Source organism: Macaca fascicularis, chromosome 2 (assembly GCF_037993035.2).
Source record: "Macaca fascicularis isolate 582-1 chromosome 2, T2T-MFA8v1.1".
Taxonomy (NCBI): domain Eukaryota; kingdom Metazoa; phylum Chordata; class Mammalia; order Primates; family Cercopithecidae; genus Macaca; species Macaca fascicularis.
Genome location: NC_088376.1, coordinates 140,945,830 through 140,966,137, shown reverse-complemented (window position 1 = coordinate 140,966,137; position 20,308 = coordinate 140,945,830). Strand labels below are relative to the sequence as shown.

The 20,308-nt window shown below is 37.7% G+C and overlaps 1 protein-coding gene across 12 annotated transcripts in view; it reads right to left on the bottom strand.

Moving 5' to 3' along the window:
• CNTN4 (contactin 4) overlaps window positions 1-20,308 on the bottom strand; it is a 975,847-nt gene that overhangs the window by 323,218 nt on the left and 632,321 nt on the right. For all 12 annotated transcript variants that reach the window (XM_045384783.3, XM_045384784.3, XM_005547640.5 and 9 more), the window contains 2 exons: window positions 11,207-11,333; window positions 1,882-2,057 (listed from right to left, as the gene is read on the bottom strand). In XM_045384783.3, the coding sequence (XP_045240718.1) occupies window positions 1,882-2,057; window positions 11,207-11,333 (303 nt within the window). The remainder of the gene's footprint in view (window positions 1-1,881; window positions 2,058-11,206; window positions 11,334-20,308) is intronic.

Sequence of the window (20,308 nt, the reverse complement as noted above, 5' to 3'; positions counted from 1 at the left end):
ACTGGATTCCATTTCCTGGTAGGTCCTCAAGTCAACCCACCGCAAACTGAGTGGTAGATTTTTTTTTTTTTTTTTTTTTGGTTAAACTATTCCATTTAAATGACTGTCCTTGAATATGAGATTCCATCTTTCTGATGTTTTGGTAGTAAAATGCCTGGTCTTTCACAAAAGGATAATCTTAAAAGCTGGTAATTTGTTTTTTTAAATGTAAGCTAGTAATAAAAAAGTCTGGGTATAGTATTTCTGTTTTTTTGAGACGGAGTCTTGCTCTGTCGCCCAGGCTGGAGTGCAGTGGTGCAATCTCGGCTCACTGCAAGCTCCACCTCCCGGGTTCATGCCATTCTCCTGCCTCAGCCTCCGCAGTAGCTGGGACTACAGGTGCCTGCCATCACACCCAGCAAATTTTTTGTATTTTTAGTAGAGACAGGGTTTCTTCGTGTTAGCCAGGATAATCTCAATCTCCTGACCTCGTGATCTGCCCGCCTAGGCCTCCCAAAGTGCTGGGATTACAGTCATGAGCCACCGTGCCCAGCCTGGGTATAGTATCTCTATCTCAATTTTTTTTTCTTTTTTGGTGTTACTGTGTTAAAAATTTCCTACACTATGACATCCAAAATTCAAAGAATTACAAGATTTATTAAATACTGAGATATTCCCCTCCTCTGAGAGTACATGATTCTATGGTTATTTCCAAAAATTAATTCAAGAAGATTTGTCATTACTAAAAAATAAATATAGATATAAGACTTGTATTAAACCAAGAGAAATAAATACTTTGGTTCTGTTATATTCAATCGCACATATTATTCTCCTATTATTCTGAACACCTAAGAATATTTAGAAGACTATCTCAAGAGACATTCACTAACCAAATAATCCTGGAACCTTGTATATACATAATACTTAGAAAATTCATTTCTCAACTTATAAAAATGCCACCAAATGGCATTAATAGATTAAGAACTGGATATTAGGTACATTTGATGTTGAGTTCCTGGAGAGGACTTTGTTAATGAGAATATTCTACAGTGTTACTGCCAGCAGACTTTATGAAACCTTTGGCTAATGCCAACATGCACTGCTATATGAGTTGGAATTTCACACAAGGAAATACATAATCACATGCAAATACATAAACCCTTAAAAGTATAGCTGAACATCAATCCTTGAAGGTGACTATGCTAAAATGTATGCTAACTGCTCTTGCCTATGGATTTTATTTTCAAATTGTGATTTCTAAATTCTACTTTCTTTCACACATTCATGGACTTTTGTTAAATGGTGGTCTTAAGATATGGTTATTTGTTTTTTTTAAACATTCTAAACTGGAAATCTCAAAGGTGGATAACACTTTGTCTCCATTTTTTTGTCATTATTGCAGTCGCTTTAAATTTTTTCTAGCCTATGAAATAAGAAACAATTTGAGAATTATAGGATTAATTGACTACTCAGTTTTTTTCCAGCTCTGACCTTTATGGTTAAAGTACTTCTCTTATTCTCTACTAAATTACTGGCAGTTCAATTTCTTGCTTATACACATTCTATTTAAAATGTGTGTGTGTGTAAAATTTGTTGTTTACATAAATTTATACATGTGTCAATCTCAGTGTGTGAATTTATTTGTATATAAAGCATCATATAATCAAATTATCATACAATCAAACTATCTCAATCCTTATCAAAGTAGAAGAATATATCTCCTCACTTAGATTTACAGTTTATCCTACAAACAAAATTATTTCCAAAACGTGAAAACGGGTAAAGATGATCATGTAACAAATTAAAATCTAGTCTCTAAAATGAAACTGCTATAAAAGCGTATTGGTATAATGGTAAACAAACTCAAAGTAACATTTGCAGCATTATATAATTGCTACTTACAAGCAAACTGAAGCTTTGCTTCTCTGCTAACAATTGTTCCAAACGAGTTTGTTGCTGTGCACTGGTAGGTTCCAGCATCTTGGGTTTTATTGGGGTTATTGATCAACAAGCTGCCTTCAACAACACTGTAGCGGAAATCCATACCAATGTCAACATCTGTTCCATTTAACTTCCACCTATAGTATAAAAATGCCAGTAGATAAAGTCTTGTCATATTAATCAATATTTTTGAATTGTCTAAAATATATACAAACTATAAATAGCATGAAAAATCATTTGTGACTTTTTTTAAAGAGTATGATTAAGAAGTTAGAAATGCTCTACCCAGCAATGGTAACATCTTAAGAGCTTATGGAAAGAACATGTCTTTTAAAGTAAACACTGATATTAAAATTTTAATAACTGTTTTTCTGACTACTTATCATGGTACAAACACTTCACCGTTTTGAAGTCCGGCCACAGATTTCTCATAGCGCCTGTGCAACTTTCTTCAAACAGGGCTTGTTAGTAAAAGTCTTTCTATTTTGCAATCATTCTTTAAATGGGTCTATACAGATGACAGCATATTACTATTTCCAGGTAGATTGCTGAGTATCTGATGAAACTGCAGCAGAGTTGCTTTGATTTATTCCTTAATATGACTACAATGGCTGGCTGTAAAGGAGAGGAACTCTATTGATCTTGAGCTGCCGTGGGGACCAAACCTGCCTTAACCTTGGATCACTTTGAAGAGCTCCTTCACTACTGGCACACAAACATCAATCAACCATCCCAGGAAACTGCAGATTAGACCATTAGATAATCGGGGCAAAGAGAGGTTTTTTTGTTTGTTTGTTTGTTTTTGTCCTTCTGTTTATTTACCTGGATCACCTATGTATGTGACTATTTAGCCCAGTAAAGTAGGTTTAGTAGGACTTACACATTTTAACAGCAAAGTTTTGGTAATTAAGACCTATGTTTTTGTTTTTGTTGCATTTTACAACCAACACCATTTCAAACAGTGAGCTTATCTTGACTCGTTTCAGAAGTCAATTAAATACTTAAGAACTTTGGCACTAATACAACTCAGTGACTATCTTATCTGTTTACCTCCACAAATCTTACACAGAATATTAACTAATGAAAATAGCATAGTAGGAGTTTGTGAATTACCAGGAGTATCACAGTAGCATTTACATCAGAATGTTAAAAATTAAGAAATACAGCAGAACAAAGAAAACTGATCCAAATTCATAATGGGAGTAAGGAATGACAGCCATTAATCTTATCTCCTTTAAATAGTAAAAACACCATTTAAACATTTGTGTGTGTACACATGCACATTCATTGTATATCATCTTATAACATTCTTGGGTACTATGGTTGTCTGTACACAATGTAAAAGGATTTAAATGAAAAAAATATAGGCGAGTTAGTTTCAAGATTTTGGATGTCTGATATCAACAAAAGCAAATATACAGAAGGGTAATCCCTTCTTTCTGTCAAGACCTCTGTCCCACTTCAAAGCCATTTTTCAATGACACCTCTTTCAATGAAGTCTTCCTCAGTATTTCTAGTCAAAATTAACCAAAGATGACTAAGCGCGGTGGCTCACGCCTGTAATCTCAGCACTTTGGGAGGCCGAAGTGGGCAGGTCTCTTGAGCCCAGGAGTTCCAGAATAGCTTGGGCAACATGGCACAACCCTGTCTCCACAAAAATACAAAATTTAGCCAGGTGTGGTGGTGCATGCGTGCCTGTAGTCCCAGCTACTCGGGAGGCTGAGGTGGGAGGACCACTTGAGCCTGGGAGATTGAGGCTGCAATGAGCCAAGGTCACACCACTGCAACTGCACTCCAGCTTGGGCAACAGAGCGAGACCTCATCTCAAAACAAAAACAACAAAAATTAAGCAAAGCTTTATCCAGTCTCCTGCAGAATTGTCCATGCTCCTTTATGTAGGAATGCTGCTTTTACTGTAGATAACTGGCCTACATCGCTTTTGTATTCTCACTTTAGCCATCTAAAATCTAACACTCTCATTGTGCTCCATAAATGCTTGTTGAATTTAATTGACTAAATATTTTACTTCTTTGCTGGATATTTTAGCTTTGAACATCCACAATTCATGAAGCACACTACCACACAGCTACATATGTTTATTCATGTCTTTGAAATGTAAAAATTTAGAAACAAGAGAGGTAAGAAAGGTAGACCAGGGGCATGAAATAGAAAAATGAGGTAACTCTTTATGTGTTTGTGTATAAGAAGATTGGGATTAGAAACTGACAATGTTTTTAGTCTCCACAGTAATTCTTTGTGCTCTGACACAGACAAGAAAGTAATACGCAATAAAGACAGAACAGCCAGCTTATATTCTAGCAGCTCTATATGCACATGAATCTCTAGAACTGACTGTCTGCCCTAGACATTTTTTTTTTTGAGTCAGCTGATCACGTCTTGGCCATAACTTACTTCAAATGATAGTAGAGCAATTTAATATGACAAATCTAAGAACTCAACGAGGAAACTGCAATATAATGTGAGCTGCAAGCAGAGTGTGGAATTTAGGAGTGGGACCATGTGAGTCTTCTTAGAAAAGTGGTTGTGGGCATAATGAGAGCTCCTCTGTAGGTTTGTCTACACTAGTCATCTCAACTAAAATGCTGTGCAGAAAGTCCATTAATCTACTTTATCACCTGCTTTTACATACAAACAGCAAAGGAAAAGGGATTATTGAGAAAATAAAGTGCTTTTTCTGAAATGCACTTGAGTCTCTATTACAAAGCACTATACCAAGTTTTATTGCAATGCAGTCACTGTTCATTCCAACTGAATGTGGGTTACACTGAATTTCTTATCTCATTGTATACTGAAACACACTTGAAAATTTCACAATTTATTTTCAATGTTTGAGGAATCTTTTAAGTGTTGGTAATATAGAGGCAATGCTCATTTGGAGCCAATAGAGATTTTCCCAAAGGATAAGAGAAATTTGTGAGTGTCATAAGCTGATTTCTAAATCATTTGAGGAACCATGATTCCACTCTCTCCAGATAGTGGGGTTGTGCACAACCAAACACCTATGCTGTGACACTCTGGAGGGTAAAATGTGGCTTTGCTGGGAGGGTGTCTATAGGATTCGCTGTAGCGAAATCCTCTTTCTTTATTGATGGTTTCAACTTGGCACTAAGGGAAAGTCAGGGCACTTAAGACTTGGAATTTGTTTTCTGCAAACTCAGTTGAATACAAACCTCAGCAAAAGTACCCCGAGCAAGTATGTGAACATTTCTTCTATCTGGAAAGGGATGCTGAGTGCATTAAGAAATGTCATATGTCCTTAGGGAAGTTTAATACAAGGGAAGTTGGCACAAGTTAAAACTTCTTAAATTTTTCTGGGTCTGGGTCAACCCTTTCAAAATTGAGGGGCAGGAAACAATGAAAAGAGAAGGCTCAGTTGAGGGAATAGACACAAAGAAGAGAGGTCAATTGCGGTGTCTGAGGGGAGAACCCAGTGCTGAAGATCCCCATGGAGACTCACTTTGGAATTTCTCCTACTTGTTCTTCCCCCTCAAAGTCAGCCTGAAGACTGAAAAAGTTCAGGCAGAAAGTGTCTGAAAATGCCTGATCTCTCTATTCTTTCTCTTTCTCTTTCTTTCAACAAGAGGAACTTTTTAGCTCCCAGGTACCAGTCTGCTATCATGTTACAGAGAAACTGCCAAAGGTATAAAGGCAAGAAGTACACTGCAATAAATTGCTAGTATATTTGATTAAAAAGTTTTGTTCTCAGTGTTTCCTGGCAATCTAGAAACATAATAGGTTTCTGTTTCACTGCTTGTTTTAAATAACAAGGCAAGCTCCTATATCTAGAAACACAATGTTACAAAAGCAATGTTAATTAAAGGTCACAGTTTGGGGAAAAACAAAGCAGCAACTTGCCAAATTCGGCTGCAAAATTTGTTTTCATTTATGGCTAACATCTGAACTTACACTCGGCTATGTAAGGAAAACAGGAACCAGTTAACTCATCGTTTATGTATCTAAGAGCCTTTGCTTCCTGCATTCTTTATTACATAAAGTATTTAAAGATCTTTGATTTAGCCTTGGGTTTAATATATTCTAGGGAGAATAACTATTTATTCTGGCTTGCCCAAGACAAGTGCTGGGTTTACACCTGCTGTCCTAGAATAATTATGAACAGTGGCCTTCTGCTTTAAAAAGTGCCCTTAGATGATAAATTACATGTTCACTCTAATTATATGGTCCGTTAGAGAGTTGTTTTCTTATTTTCTGGAATGCACTTCCTTTCCTTATCCATGTGATGAAAGAACCATTCACCCTCCAGATATATTAAAATATCTCCTTTTCTGTGAAGCCTTCAGTGACATCTACCCTCACCATCCTGAATTAGACTTTCTTTCCTCCAGAGTACCTAGAACGTAGTCATCCTTTACTTGTATTTACCTCATTCTACTCCAACTACATCCACATCTAGGCAGTCCTCAAATTAATAGTACTAGTAAACATGTTGTAGAGTTGATTAATCTTTGAATACTCAGACCTAGCATGGTGCCTGGTGCATTGCAGCTGCTTAACAGAGTGGTTTAAATATTTTGTCTAGATGACATATTTTTCAGAATCCTAATATATGGCCCAGTTCAAAGTAGACCTGCGAAGGCTGAATCTTGGATGAAAATTCTGTTATTTTCTTTTTCTGGTAATCTTTAAGCCAATTCCATGTGCCCTGGAATTCAGTTTGAAAAACACTGGTGAGGTTTGAAGGACAAATAATGAATATGTTTGACAAATGAACAAATGGATAAATGAGCACATAAATTCTAAAATAATATCCACTATACTAATACTGCCATCCTTTAACTTGAACAGAATGTCCTCTGCCTATTTGAAAATTACTTATCTCAGTTCAAATCTCATTTCTTCTGAGAACCCAACCTGATGACTCCAATCTCTCCTAAACTATGACATATATATTTCTGTTTTTATATAACATTAGATATTAGTTATTATAGTTTTTAATTATCAAATTTGAATAGAGGCATAATAATATTTATAAGATGTAAGTTATAAAAAATCATGAGCCAATGAAGATCTGTGTTTAAAAGGGATATTATCACTTTAGAAGTCTGCTGTATCTACTTTGATTATAACCACTCTTTCTTAATGGTTACTTATAATCTTTAATTTTGGCTTTTTCATTCCTGTGATATTCTTTATAATTTTATCCTGTATGTTATTATCCTTTGAAGGAGTTCAGAGCATGCCACTCAAAAATATGCTGCTCTGGCATATTGACATTTATTTATTTATTTATTTATTTAGAGACTGGGTCTTCCTCTGTCACCCATGATGGAATGTAGTGGTGTAATCATAGCTCACTGCAGCCTAGAACTCCTAGACTCAAGCAATCTTCCCACCTCAGCCTCCTGAGTAGCTAGGACTACAGGTATGCACCCCCATGGCTGACTAGTTTTTAAATTATTTTTGTAGAGATGGGGGTCTTGCTATGTTGCCCAGGTTGTTCTCAAACTCCTGGCCTCAAGCCATCGTAATGCCTTAGCCTCCCAAAGGGCTGGGATTACAGGCGTGAGCCACTGTGCCCAGCCTATATTGACTATTTTGAGTTAAAGGTACTCGGAAAACAGCAGGTACAAGAGGACCACTTTCACCTTCATTCTTCTTCTAAAGAGCAAGGGATGAAATCCCCATGCCAGAGATGTCCTTTCCATATTAGAAGGAAAGTAACATTCTTTTCATCAAGGACAGGAAGTTGAGACAGAGAAAACTCTGTCCAGACCTTGTTAAAATATTTTCTTCTAGCTCCCCATATAACTTACTTTTTCACAATTTACTACTCTTTGTCCAATTCAGTATATAAATGTGCAACGATAACTGTGTCTCTGGGTTTTCATTGTCTTATGAAGGCTTCCTTGCCATGTAAAACTTGCATTTAAAAAAATGTTTTTCTCCTTTTGATTTGCTTTATGTAAATTTAATTTTCAGGCTCAGCTGAAAAATCCTAAGAGAAGAGAGGTAAAGTTTTGCTTCCTTTATACCTTGAAAAACCACTCCATCCCAACCACTTTCAAATATTGTGAATGTGAAATTACATACTATGTATTTGGCCGTGAACTGGTTTACTCAAAATTATGTTCTTGAGATCTACCCATGTTGTCGCAGCTGCCATTCATTCATTTTTACTACTGCATGAGGTTACCTTGTACGAACATACCAGGTTATATGTATTTGTGAATATACTATGAACATAATTATGTATACTGGATCATAGATTATGGATTATGTGCATCTTTAGATTTACTAGGGAGTGCTTTTTGTTTTCTTTTTTTACAGTGGCTTTTACCAATTTACATTGCTACCAGCAGTGTTCAATCAAGGGTTCTGTTTGCTCTACACCTTCACCAACAGATTGTCAGTTTTCTATATTTGTCAATCTGATAGTTTTGAAAGAGTATGTTGTTGTAGGTTTAATTATATATTTCTGTTCACTAATGATATTGACAATCCTTTTATGTTTACCGAATTTTTGGTTTTCATTTTCTTACAAGTACTTGTTCAAGTGTTTTGCTAATGTTTCCACTGGGTTGTTTTTTACATTCTGTTTGTGGAAATTCTTTAAATAGTCTGGGATATGAATCCCTTACCCATAACAAATATACTTAAAAATCTTCAAGTTTACAGCTTGTAATTTTGCTTATTTCAGTCTATTCTATTGAACATCAGTTTTCAATATTAATACAGCTAAATATTTTCTTTTACAAGTTGCACTGCTTCTGTCACATTTAGAAAATCTCTTCCTTCCCCAAAGTCATAAATATGTATAACTATTTGCTTTTAAAAGTATTGCAAATTTTCCACTTAGGTCTTCTATACACTGGAATTGATTTTTGTGTATGCAGTGCAGTAGGGTTCCAATTTCATTTATTTATTTATTTATTTATTTTTTGAGATAGAGTTTCGCTCTGTTGCCCAGGCTGGAGTGCAGTGGCGCGATCTCGGCTCACTGCAAGCTCTGCCTCCCAGGTTCACGCCATTCTCCTGCCTCATCCTCCTGAGTGGCTGAGACTACAGGTGCACGCCACCACGCCCGGCTAGTTTTTTTGTATTTTTTTAGTAGAGACGGTGTTTCACCGTGTTAGCTAGGATGGTCTCGATCTCCTGACCTCGTGATCCACCCACATTGGCCTCCCAAAGTGCTGGGATTACAGGCGTGAGCCAATGTGGCTGGCCCCAATTTCATTTCTTTAACCATATAGATTATCTGCTGTCTAGTACATCTTTTAAAAATTTGTTTCTAATGTTGTCATGAATTTTTACTTTTCTTCTTTTTATCTTCACAAGACAGTATTATTTTTATTATTTTTTATTGTTCTGTGCAATAATTTTTTTGTGGAATTACTAACATTTACCATTTGCTTTACTTATTTATTCTTGTAGCTCAGCTCTTCTATCTGGAATCACTTTTATTGTGCCTCAAGTATGTCTTTTAGAATTTCCTTTAGTGAGGGTCTGCTGGAGTCAGACTTTGGTTGATGGCTGCCTAAAAATGCAGTTAGTTTGTTTTCCTTTTAAAAAAGTATTTAGGCTATCTATACATTTGACAGTTTCTCTCAATATACTGAAGATTCTATCTTCTGTCTTCTGCTTTTTTGTTGCTATTGAGAAGTCAGCTGCCAGTTTGTGATCTCTTTGAATGTTATCTGTATTACAACTTTGGCTACTTTTATGATCATCTGTTTGACTTGGTGTTCACTATTTCACTATTTTAGATGTGGCTTCATTTTTATTTGTACTGCTTGAAGTGCATTGGGCTTCCTGTATCTATAGCTTGAAAGTTTTAATTAGTTTGGAAAATTCTTAGCCTTCTCTTTAAATACCGCTTCTGCCTCAGTCTTTCTTGTTTCTTCTGGAATCCTGATTAGACATTTTTTCTCTCTTTCTTTTTAAAGTATTTTGCTTCCCTCTGTCTCTTTCTGCTGCCTCTGGAGGATTTCTTCAGACCTATCTTGCAGTTTACAAATTCTCTTTTCAGTTGTATCTCATCTGCTACTACAACCACTAGGGTTTAATGTTTGAAATACACAATTACCTGTGCTTCACAGTCTCTTTAGAAGTCAAGCTTATTTCTTGTTCACATTTACTCTAAAGATGTAGTCCTTGTATCCCAGGTTTATTCTGGGAGATATTCTCATGTTGGATTCTCCTGTGGGTTGTCTAGGCTTTGTCTTGTGACCTCTGTTCCTCTGAAGCCATGAAAACCAAAGCTCAATTCATACTTGTAGTTTATTAACATGAAAACTGCCTTTACTGTTCAGCTTCTTTGGGTTCCAAACCCACTTACTTTTGGACTTCTGACATTTCTTACTTTCCTGCCAATTTACTGATATGGTTTAAAATGTGTTTTTTCAGTTAAATATATGTGGTTAGGAATTGTTAATGTTTTCAAAGAGAAAGTCAATCAGGATATTTAATTCCCAGTACTACAAAAAACAGAGGTTGGATACTTAGCTTTTCATGAAACAATCATCTCCTTAGACTTTCAGGATATCCTACGATGCCCATCTAAAAGCTTTTAATGGGCTGGGAACGGTGGCTCACGCTTGTAATCCCAGCACTTTGGGAGGCTGAGGCGGGTGGATCCCTTGAGGTCAGGAATTCAAGACCAGCCTGGCCAACATGGTGAAATCCTGTCTCTGCTAAAAATACAAAAATTAGCTGGGCATGGTGGTGCACACCTGTAATCCCAGCTACTCAGGAGGCTGAGGCAGGAGAATCACACGAACCCGGTAGGCGGAGGTTGCAGTGAGCAGTGGTCGCACACTGCACTCCAGCCTGGGTGACTGACAGAGCGAGACTCCGTCTTGAAATAACTAACTAACTAACTAACTAACTCTTGGGCCAGGCATGGTGGTTCATGCCTATAATCCCAGCACTTTGGGAGGCTGAGGCAGGTGGATCACCTGAGGTCGGGAGTTTGAGACCAACCTGACCAACATAGAGAAATCCCATCTTTACTAAACATACAAAATTAGCCAGGCATAGTGGCACATGCCTGTAATCCCAGCTACTCGGGAGGCTGAGGTAGGAGAATCGCTTGAACCTGGGAGGTGGAGTTTGCAGTGAGCTGAGATCGCATTATTGCACTCCAGCCTGGGTAACGAGCAAAACTCAGTCTCAAAAATAAATAAATAAATAAACAAATAAATATATAAATAAATAAAATCTCTTTATGTAACCAGCATTGTGTAAGTATTTCTTGATTTTAATAACAGTAACTATATGCATGGAAACACATGCTTTTAAATCAACAAACCTGATATGAGGTTTTGGATTTCCTTTAACTTCACAATTGAGCTTCACTTTTTTCTCCTCAGAATCCAAAGGGAACATTACAGGACTTGGTTCTTGAATAAAAATCGGGCCATGCAGTGTGGAATCATCTGAAATGAGAAGAGAAAATGTCCAAAATGAAGAATCCCTTCCAAATAGGAACAACAGGAAACAACAACATAAAGAAAATAATAGAAAGAAATTAACAAAAAATAGTAAGGCATAACAGGTTAGGTTGTGTTTCAGTTTCTGGAAGAAAATTTCCCATTGAGGTTAATCTTCTGCGGATTATGATGAAGTGAAAATGTGAGCTCTCTTATTTCACATTGGTCACTAATTTTACTAACAACTTCCAGGCACAGGCTGCTTGACGTCTCCCTTTCTCTGCTCTATGTATTGTTCTGTTTGTCTTTAGCCTACCCCTTTACTGTATGTGCTTCCTGTATTGCTTTTGTGCTGCTCTCATTGTGGATAGCTCTCTAGTGTCATAAAGTTAAATTTTTTTCTGTATTGTAATGAGATGATAACATTAGAAAGAAGCAAGGGCGATAGTGTAAATAAGTCAATAATGAGTAACAGCTCTGTATTGCTAATATACACAACAATTTTTCAAAATGACTATGTAGGCAAATAAAGAACAACCTACAGTCTTTATTCTCAAATTATCTGCAGTGAAGGACTAGGTTCTTTGTTTTCCCAATCTCTTATGAAGCCATATATGGTCTACCTAGGATAAATATCACATAGCTGGTACCACACGTGACTCAGCGACACCCAAACTGGTCTATAACAGGTGCAATGACTTGAGTCCACTGATTATGTGCTTGGATAATGAAGCCATGTTAAACAGCCATGCATTTCTAAGTGCTTTCTCTCAGTAAGAGAATCTGGATGCTTGAGACTTATTTTGTCATGGAGCAGTAACAAAGTTCAAAGACTGGAATGATCCACAAACCATATTTAAGTGGCAGTGTAGAGTACATACGCTTCTAGACTATGCACACAATAAGTATTGTTCAAAATGCATCTCACCACTTATGCTCATAAAAGTGATTTTCATTTTTCAAAATCAAGTTCAAATTCTTTTTCCTAGAAGATTCTTCTAGACCCTCAATCTTTTTCTTTAACCATATAATTTTAAAACTGTATTTCCCAAGACACTTATCTTTTTATACTAAATGCATTTAATAGAGTACACTTTCTTTTTCCTTGTTTGGATTATAAGCTCCTTGAGAGCATGACTGTATCTTATCTATTTTTATATCAAGTACAGTGGTATATATACATACACGGTGATCAATAAGAATCTGTTTTATTTCAAAGTATTTTTTTTTAATTTTTAATGTATTCAATTAGCTTACTTAGGCATTGCCTGATGAGTTTTAAGATAGAATCACCAGAGGTTACGATGTAAAATTTACATTAAATATCACCCTGCAGCTGGCAGTCCCCTTATATGTGATTATTCTGAAGGGCAAGAATTGCAACTGCTATCCCGGAAAAACTTCATAACCAGTCTTTTGTTGATAGGTGATAGGATGAGACTGAATTCATTCAGGTGCATCGGTACTGAGAAAAAAAGAATAAAGTTGGTTTGGGGATCTAGGTAAAGCCTGGCAAGGTAATTTCTAAGGCATTTAACATTTAACTCAGATGGAAAAAAAAAAAAAAAAAAAAAAAACTTCATGCTAAGGTTGAAATAGAAGAAAAGTTAAGAAGACAAAATAACCAAATGGAGTTCTATCTTATTATAGGGGACTGAGGATGGCCCATGATCTTGTTGTGAGAAAGAGATGGGTAGGGATTCAGAAAGACCATGGACTGAGTTTCAATGCCTTGGGTCAAGTAGTAACTCCAGGACCTCAGAAAAATCACCTAGTCTCTACATGCCTCAAATGTTTCATCTATAAATAAATACGATTAGACTAGGCCAGTGATTCTGTATCAGTTAAAAATGGGAAAACAGGCTGGGCATGGTGGCTCAAGCCTGTAATCCCAGCACTCTGGGAGGTGAGGTGTGGAGGACTGCATGAGCCCAGGGGTTCAAGACAAACCTGAGCAACACATGGAGACCCTATCTCTACCAAAAATTAAAAAATTAGCTGGGGATGGTGGCATGCACCTATAGTCCCAGCTACTCAGGAGGCTGAGGTGGGAGGATGGCTTGAACTTGAGGGATCGAGGCTGCAGTGGGCCATGATCACTGCCACCACACTCCAGCCTGGATGACAGACCAAGACGCTATCTCAAACCAAAACAAAACAACACAAAAACAAATAAAGGGAAAACAGCCAGGAATATTTTCCCATAAACACACATGTATCCATACATTTCATTTGCATTCAAAGATGTCATGAATTATATTACCACTACCACTGTCTCTCCTTACTCCATGTATAAAATACCACATCAATAAGAAGTTTAAACAACCAAAAATAAAGAAGATTTATGAAAGGACACAAAATAAAATCATGGAATAAAAGTACACAGACATGGCCAGGTGCGGTGGCTCACATCTGTAATCCCAGCACTATGGTGGATCATGAGGTCAGGCATTTGAGACCAGCCTGGCCAACATAGGGAAACCCCATCTCTACTAAAAATACAAAACAATTAGCCAGACATGGTGGCATGCACTTGTAATCCCAGCTACTCGGGAGGCTGAGGCAGGAGAATCTCTTGAACCTGCGAGGTGGAGGTTCCAGTGAGCTGAGATTGCACCACTGCACTCCAGCCCAGGAGACAGTGCAAGACTTTGTCTCAAAAAAAAAAAAAAAAAAAAAGGACACAAACATGCACTTTAAAAAATATTTGTGTTTAAAATCCAGGTATTTACATTTCAGATTTTTAACAATTACACAAATATTTTCAAAACAAATTTAGGTACTGGTCAAATGTTAGCTCATTTCAATAGTAAAGAATTAAGTGATTTTTTGGCACACCAAGGTAAATGAAAAATGTTATTCATCAAGATCACTAATAAAGCAGCAAGTTTGGTGGATTTTCTCTAAGAGAGAAATATTTCCATTGTTGTCCCCAATTCCAAAATTATTTGTGTGTATATATAATATCAATCATCTCAATTCATTGGTGTTCCCTGAGTTGAATTTCATACAGAAATATAGAGTCTATTACTAGTAATTCCAAATAAGAATAAAACATAATAATGATTACTCAGGATGCAGCTGAGAGGCTGTGGATTAACATCTGTACTATTTCTCAATGTAGCCATGCCATATTTAAATAACAAAAAGATATTTTTTCTGTGTATTTTGTAACAAGAATTGATAATAATGATGCTCTGCATTCACTATAAATAATGCATTCCATCTAAAGTTTGTATTTTCTCATAGTTAACCAAGTTCACTGCCTGAAAATTAACATTAGCATAAAGGGAATAGTATTTCAGTTCTCATGGAAGGAAATCCACAGGCTTTTGTGCATGAGCTATTTGGGTTCCCAAAGACGAGGGGAGAGATTTTAGAAAGTTTAGCTATCCAGGTATAAAAAAACGATATATCCTAGCTTTTAAACCTTTGGACCAGGGTTAACAATGTATTTGAGAAAAAAAGAGTTGCTTTATTTCACCAAAACCTTGAGGTGCCTGGGTGAAACAAAGAGTCCTGAGAGAGGCGTTCTGAGATGAAACAGGGGAGAGGCATCCCTAAGTTTGCTCTATCTCTGTGTGGTAGCCACAAAGAGACTTTCAAGTGTCTTGAAGGCACATACAAAAGACTGTGCATTTACCGTTTTCAAAGCCTGGAAGATAAAGTTCATCCTTTTTTTTTTTTTTTTTTTTTTTTATATCACAGTAAGTTGTTCCATGTAACCACAAGAGTGGCTGTGATTTTCAGTCTAAAGAGGTAAAGAGCATCTCAGCAAATGACAGAGGACAGGATTTCATAATACAATGTGTCTCAGAGTTAGACTGTAGACCACCTGCATTATTATCATGCCATGCTTGTTTTATTAAATCTCAGTCCAGACTGACTACACCAGAAGAATCTGGGGTCCATTAATCTGCCCTTTAACCTAGCTCCCTGGGTGAGTCTTTTACACACTAAAGTTTGAGAACTACTAACACGGATCCTTCTATTCCTAGCTCTCCATTTCCTAAGAACAGAAAATCAGCCAACACCGGTTTTAGACCCACTCCTAGACATTTTTTATTGGGCAAAGTCTAACCAACACATCTTTGCTTGATAACATTTAGAGAAGTAATTTTAGCACATGCCTGCCTGGACTAACAGTTGCGAGGGATGCATCCAGGAACAGAAAGTTATAAAACTGACTCACATGAATGTGTTAAGGCCTAGGACTGACATATAAACTAACCCTTTCTTAGAACACTTGTAGTTGAACTCCAGAGCTAATTGTGAGACACCGCCCTCCCCAACAAGCACTGCACTGCATTGACAAAAGGCATACATGCTTAAGAGATCACAACAGTCCATTGACCTATAGTTATAGTTTGTCCTCATTTCTATACACAGCATTTATACTGTAACCACCAGCATTTATTTATAAGGAATGAATGTCTTCTTATTTAAGTGACAGGATGTTGGGACTAATGTTTTTACAGTTGGGTCCTCAAAAGGGTGAGTCGCCCCAGTGCCTCATCTGCCTTGGAGAAGTTAGGGGCATGGGCTCACATTATTAGAGGAAGGGAAGGTAATGATTTTCCACCCTTCTAGCAATTCCTAAAAAATCATGTTAAGAGAAGGAATGAGGGAGCGAGCAGTAAGATTGCCAACAGTTCACATACGGTCTTGTGGATTCTAGACCATTGATCTGAGACCCAGCTTGGGGGATCTAGTGCAGGCGTCAATACTGTTACATCATGATTTTCTGAGTTCGTTTCTCCTTGGTAACTAGGTACCTGCCAATCAGTCACTAGGCTAACTTCTGCCAGACTACCAGTGTTCTGTAAAGTTCCATACCACAGAAATTATCTTGAATTAGGATGCACAAACTCAACTTCATAAAGGGAAGGGAGAAGACTAGGCTGAAAAAAATCTGCTTTCATGCTTCAACAAGGAGTGGGAAATCTTTGGATTTTTAGAAAAAAGCAGAGATTTAGTGACCAGAAACAAGTGTCCCAGAAGTAAAATGTAGTGTCAAGGCTAATCTGAAATTTTTGGATTACTGAAAGAGATGCACAGAATCATAGAACTTTCTATTAGAAGATATTATTTAATATTATTTTCCTAGGTTACAGAATAAAAATGACCACATCTGTAATGGAAACAAAATATTTTTTGACTTAAAAAAAAAAACCCTCTAGGAAAAACAGTACTAAAGCACCTCTCCGCAGCCAGGTGTCACTTAATTTATTTGCTGTATTGGAACATCAATGATCTCTATTTTTTTTTTCTTTTAATTAATTTGGCCCACTTCCACATTTTCCTGAACTTTCCTCCCAGGCAAGCCGGATACTACTCAGGCTGCTGGAAGCCAGGCTGGGTAAGAGAATCTGAATGGATGGGGCTGGGCTGAGGTTTTCTGGGGCTGAGCAGAGAAAAATAAGCCTGAATCTCAGGTGACGGTTAACTCAAGGAAGTGAGGCAGATATCAGGCCCAAATATCAAGCCCATAGGAGCAAGTACAGAACAAAATCTGGATTCCAAGGGAAAGGTCAGTAAAAGATAACACGTGTAAAGCAGGAAGCTAGAGGGTGGGTGGAGCTAGGAAAATTCCACTGATGCTAAATATAGTTTTTTGGTTTTTATTTTTATTTTTACATGGCATATGTGAACAATCCTAGGAGCTGGGCCAAGTCAGGCAGTAGATCTAATCTCAGAATAAACATTTCATAGAAAGCAACTTAGTAAAAAAGGTAAGTCAAACTATACCTAAAATAATTCTTTTTCCAAGTATGTCAAGAAACCTCCTGGCTGAAACAGGCGAGCATCCCTAATCCAAAAATCCAAAATCTGAAATGTTCCAAAATCCAAAACTTTTTGAGTGCCAACATGAGTGACACCTGTGCTTTCTGATGGTTCAAAGTATAAACTTTGTTTCATGCACAAAACTATTTAAAATATTGTATAAATCACCTTCAGGCTATATGCATAAGGTATATATGAAACATTAATTATTTTCACGTTTAGACTTGGGTGTCATCCCTAGGATATCTCATTTTATATATATGCAAATATTCCAAAATCCAACCCCTCCAAAAATTTCAAAATCTGAAACACCTCCGGTCTCAAGAATCTTAGATAAGGGATACTCAACCTCTATCACCTTAGCTAAGGGTGCTTGTTAACAGGTAGATTCTTGAGTCCCTCTCAGACCTACTGGGTTCTAATTATCAGGACTCAGGAAACAGCATTTGAGCAAGCATCTCTTGATCTTTATGAATTGTAAAGTTTATTTTATTTTATTTTATTTTTTGAGACGGGGTCTCCCTCTGTCACCCAGGTTGGAGTACAGTGGCTTGATCTCTGCTCACTGCAACCTCCGTCTCCCAGGTTCAAGTGATTCTCCTGTCTCAGCCTCCTGAGTAGCTGGGATTACAGGTGCATGCCACTATGCCTGGCTATTTCTTTTGTTTTTAGTAGAGACAGGGTTTCAGCATGTTGGTCAGGCTGGTCTTGAACTCCTGACCTTGTGATCCACCCACCTCAGCCTCCCAAAGTACTGGGATTACAGGCATGAGCCACCTCGCCTGACCTATGCATTCTAAAGTTTTAAAACTAGTTATGAATTGAGCACAGACAGCTTTCATTTTTCTTTTCTTTTTCTTTTTGTGAGATGGAGTCTCACTCTGTTGCCCAGGCTGGAGTGCAATGGCACGATCTTGGCTCACTGCAACCTCCACCTCCCAGGTTCAAGCGACTCTCCTGCCTCAGCCTCCCGAGTAGCTGGGAATACAGGCACCTGCCACCACGCCCTAACTAATTTTTTGTTAGCCAGGATGGTCTCGATCTCCCGACCTCGTGATCTGCCTGCCTTGGCCTCCCAAAGTACTGGGATTACAGGTGTGAGCCACTGTGCCCGGTCACTTTCATTTCTAAACAGTTTAGGATCCCAGTGAAGAAAAACTACCCTGCAGAGTTTGGTTCTATGAGCTAGATCACTCTGTGGCTACTCCGTGGGATGAAGGCCACATTTTGCCAGCATGACCCTTAGAACAATACCCTTTTCTTTTGCTGGAAATATTTCCATCTGTTGCAAATTCAACTGACTCTGTTGGGAAAGAACAAAAATGCAATATTATGACTTCATCTTAGAAAACTAAAAATTCCAGGTTCAAGTCTACTTGTCATTGCTGTGGTGTTCCCAGGTGTTGCACCTGAGGGTTGTTTAAGCCCTTAATCCTAATGGCAGGTATGAAGTGCTGCCATAACAGCCAAGAACTCAGCACTGTGATATATAGTCAATCTTCCTATGACATCAAATGGACTGTTTGATTAAACACCTGGTCTTGGGTAGAAACTCTTAAATAGCAACAATTTTCATTTGGGAAGTAAACTCTAGGACACCTAATGGGGAACACAAGGGCTTGAGTATAAGCTTAGAATACCAGCCAGGGAAGACTGCATGGGTTTAGATATGAGTTGTATCTGGGTCACATCTGGAGGGTAGGTAGATTTTTGCAGTATGCATGCACAGAAGTATCCGGGTGCAAACCAGAGTGGCTTTGCCTATATCCTGCAGAGCCCTTGACCAATCAAGAGAGTAAATGCTCCACGTGTGTGTAATCAGTGGGCACGCGTTGCTTTATCAGATTGCAGAACAAAGTCACCAGGGAAAAGGAAGGGGAAGTTCTTCCGCTAAGCTGGGTTGTTGGGTGTGCTCTCAGCATCCTGCTCATATTTCACTTTCTCCCTCACCACTAGCATCAAGGGGGAACCCAGTGGGAAGAACCATTACTCATTCCACCACCAGCATGAGCACACGTAGGGCCCACTGTGTCCTGCTGGCTGTGAACCTTCTCCTCCAGGCTTCCTAATGATTATGGAAATTCATTTTGGCTAAAAAACTGTAAGATCAGCAGCATCTCTATGGATCTAAATTACTCATAAAACGTATGGGCAATAACCTAAGGAAATTCACAAATGAAATACTGTAACAGTGATTTTCCTGAGTGCAAGAATTCCTTTAAAATTCAATCACTGATTGTAGAAATGATGATTGGACAGCTGTCACACTATCATTACAAATACAATTTAGTGTTGTTAGTATTTATAAGACAGACAGCAAGGCATGTTCAAAGGCCTTACCCAAGTGCCTACTTCAAAAACTAGCCCACACACAGCATTTCTATTGAATAAGTATTCTATTTGGTTGTTCAGCTGAATAGAGCAGAGGCAAAGCAAATATTAAAGGAGACAGACATGCCCGCTTAAAGGATAAACATTTCTTTCATTTGTCATTGCTTCCGCCTTCCTTCTTTTAACCCCTCAAATGAGCATTTTAAACAGCAAGAAATAGAGAAGTCTACCGACAGCTGGTGTATGTCTGAAGGCACAAAGTGAAAAAAATCCAAATGAGAAGTGAACTCTTCTCAGACTATTTCTTTGTTCTCTTGTTAACAAAATAACGCTGCCGCCATCATGCATTTGTGTCACACATAATGAGGCCCTAATCGTTTGTAATGCCAGATCTTAGAAATAGTGGTGGGACAGGGGAAGTACTTGGAGATAAAAAGGGTCTGTCCTTGGAGAAAAATTCTGCATTGCTGTAAGATTTGTTGGAGTGGAAAAGAACAGAAAGCGGGGCTGTATCAACATATCCTACTCTGACCCTGATCTGAAACCTTGACACATTCCAGGAACAATGGATTAATGACTCTTTTAAAAATTAGTAATTGGGTGATATTGACGTCAAGCCCTAGTTACCACAAGGAAGAAGCATTTCCAACAAATGCAAATACTTTGTAACTCATTGGGAGGCAAAAACTGACCTGAACTGATGGCAGACTATTTATAGTCTCAATGTGAATATTCATATGCTTTGCTGCGGAATTAGAAATGCGTTTGATTATGCAGTGCTGACCCAGACTCAGCTGGGGATGCTATTATGTAACACTGGGTATGTTTTGTGGGCTGTATTTCTCTTCTAAAATTACAAACATTTT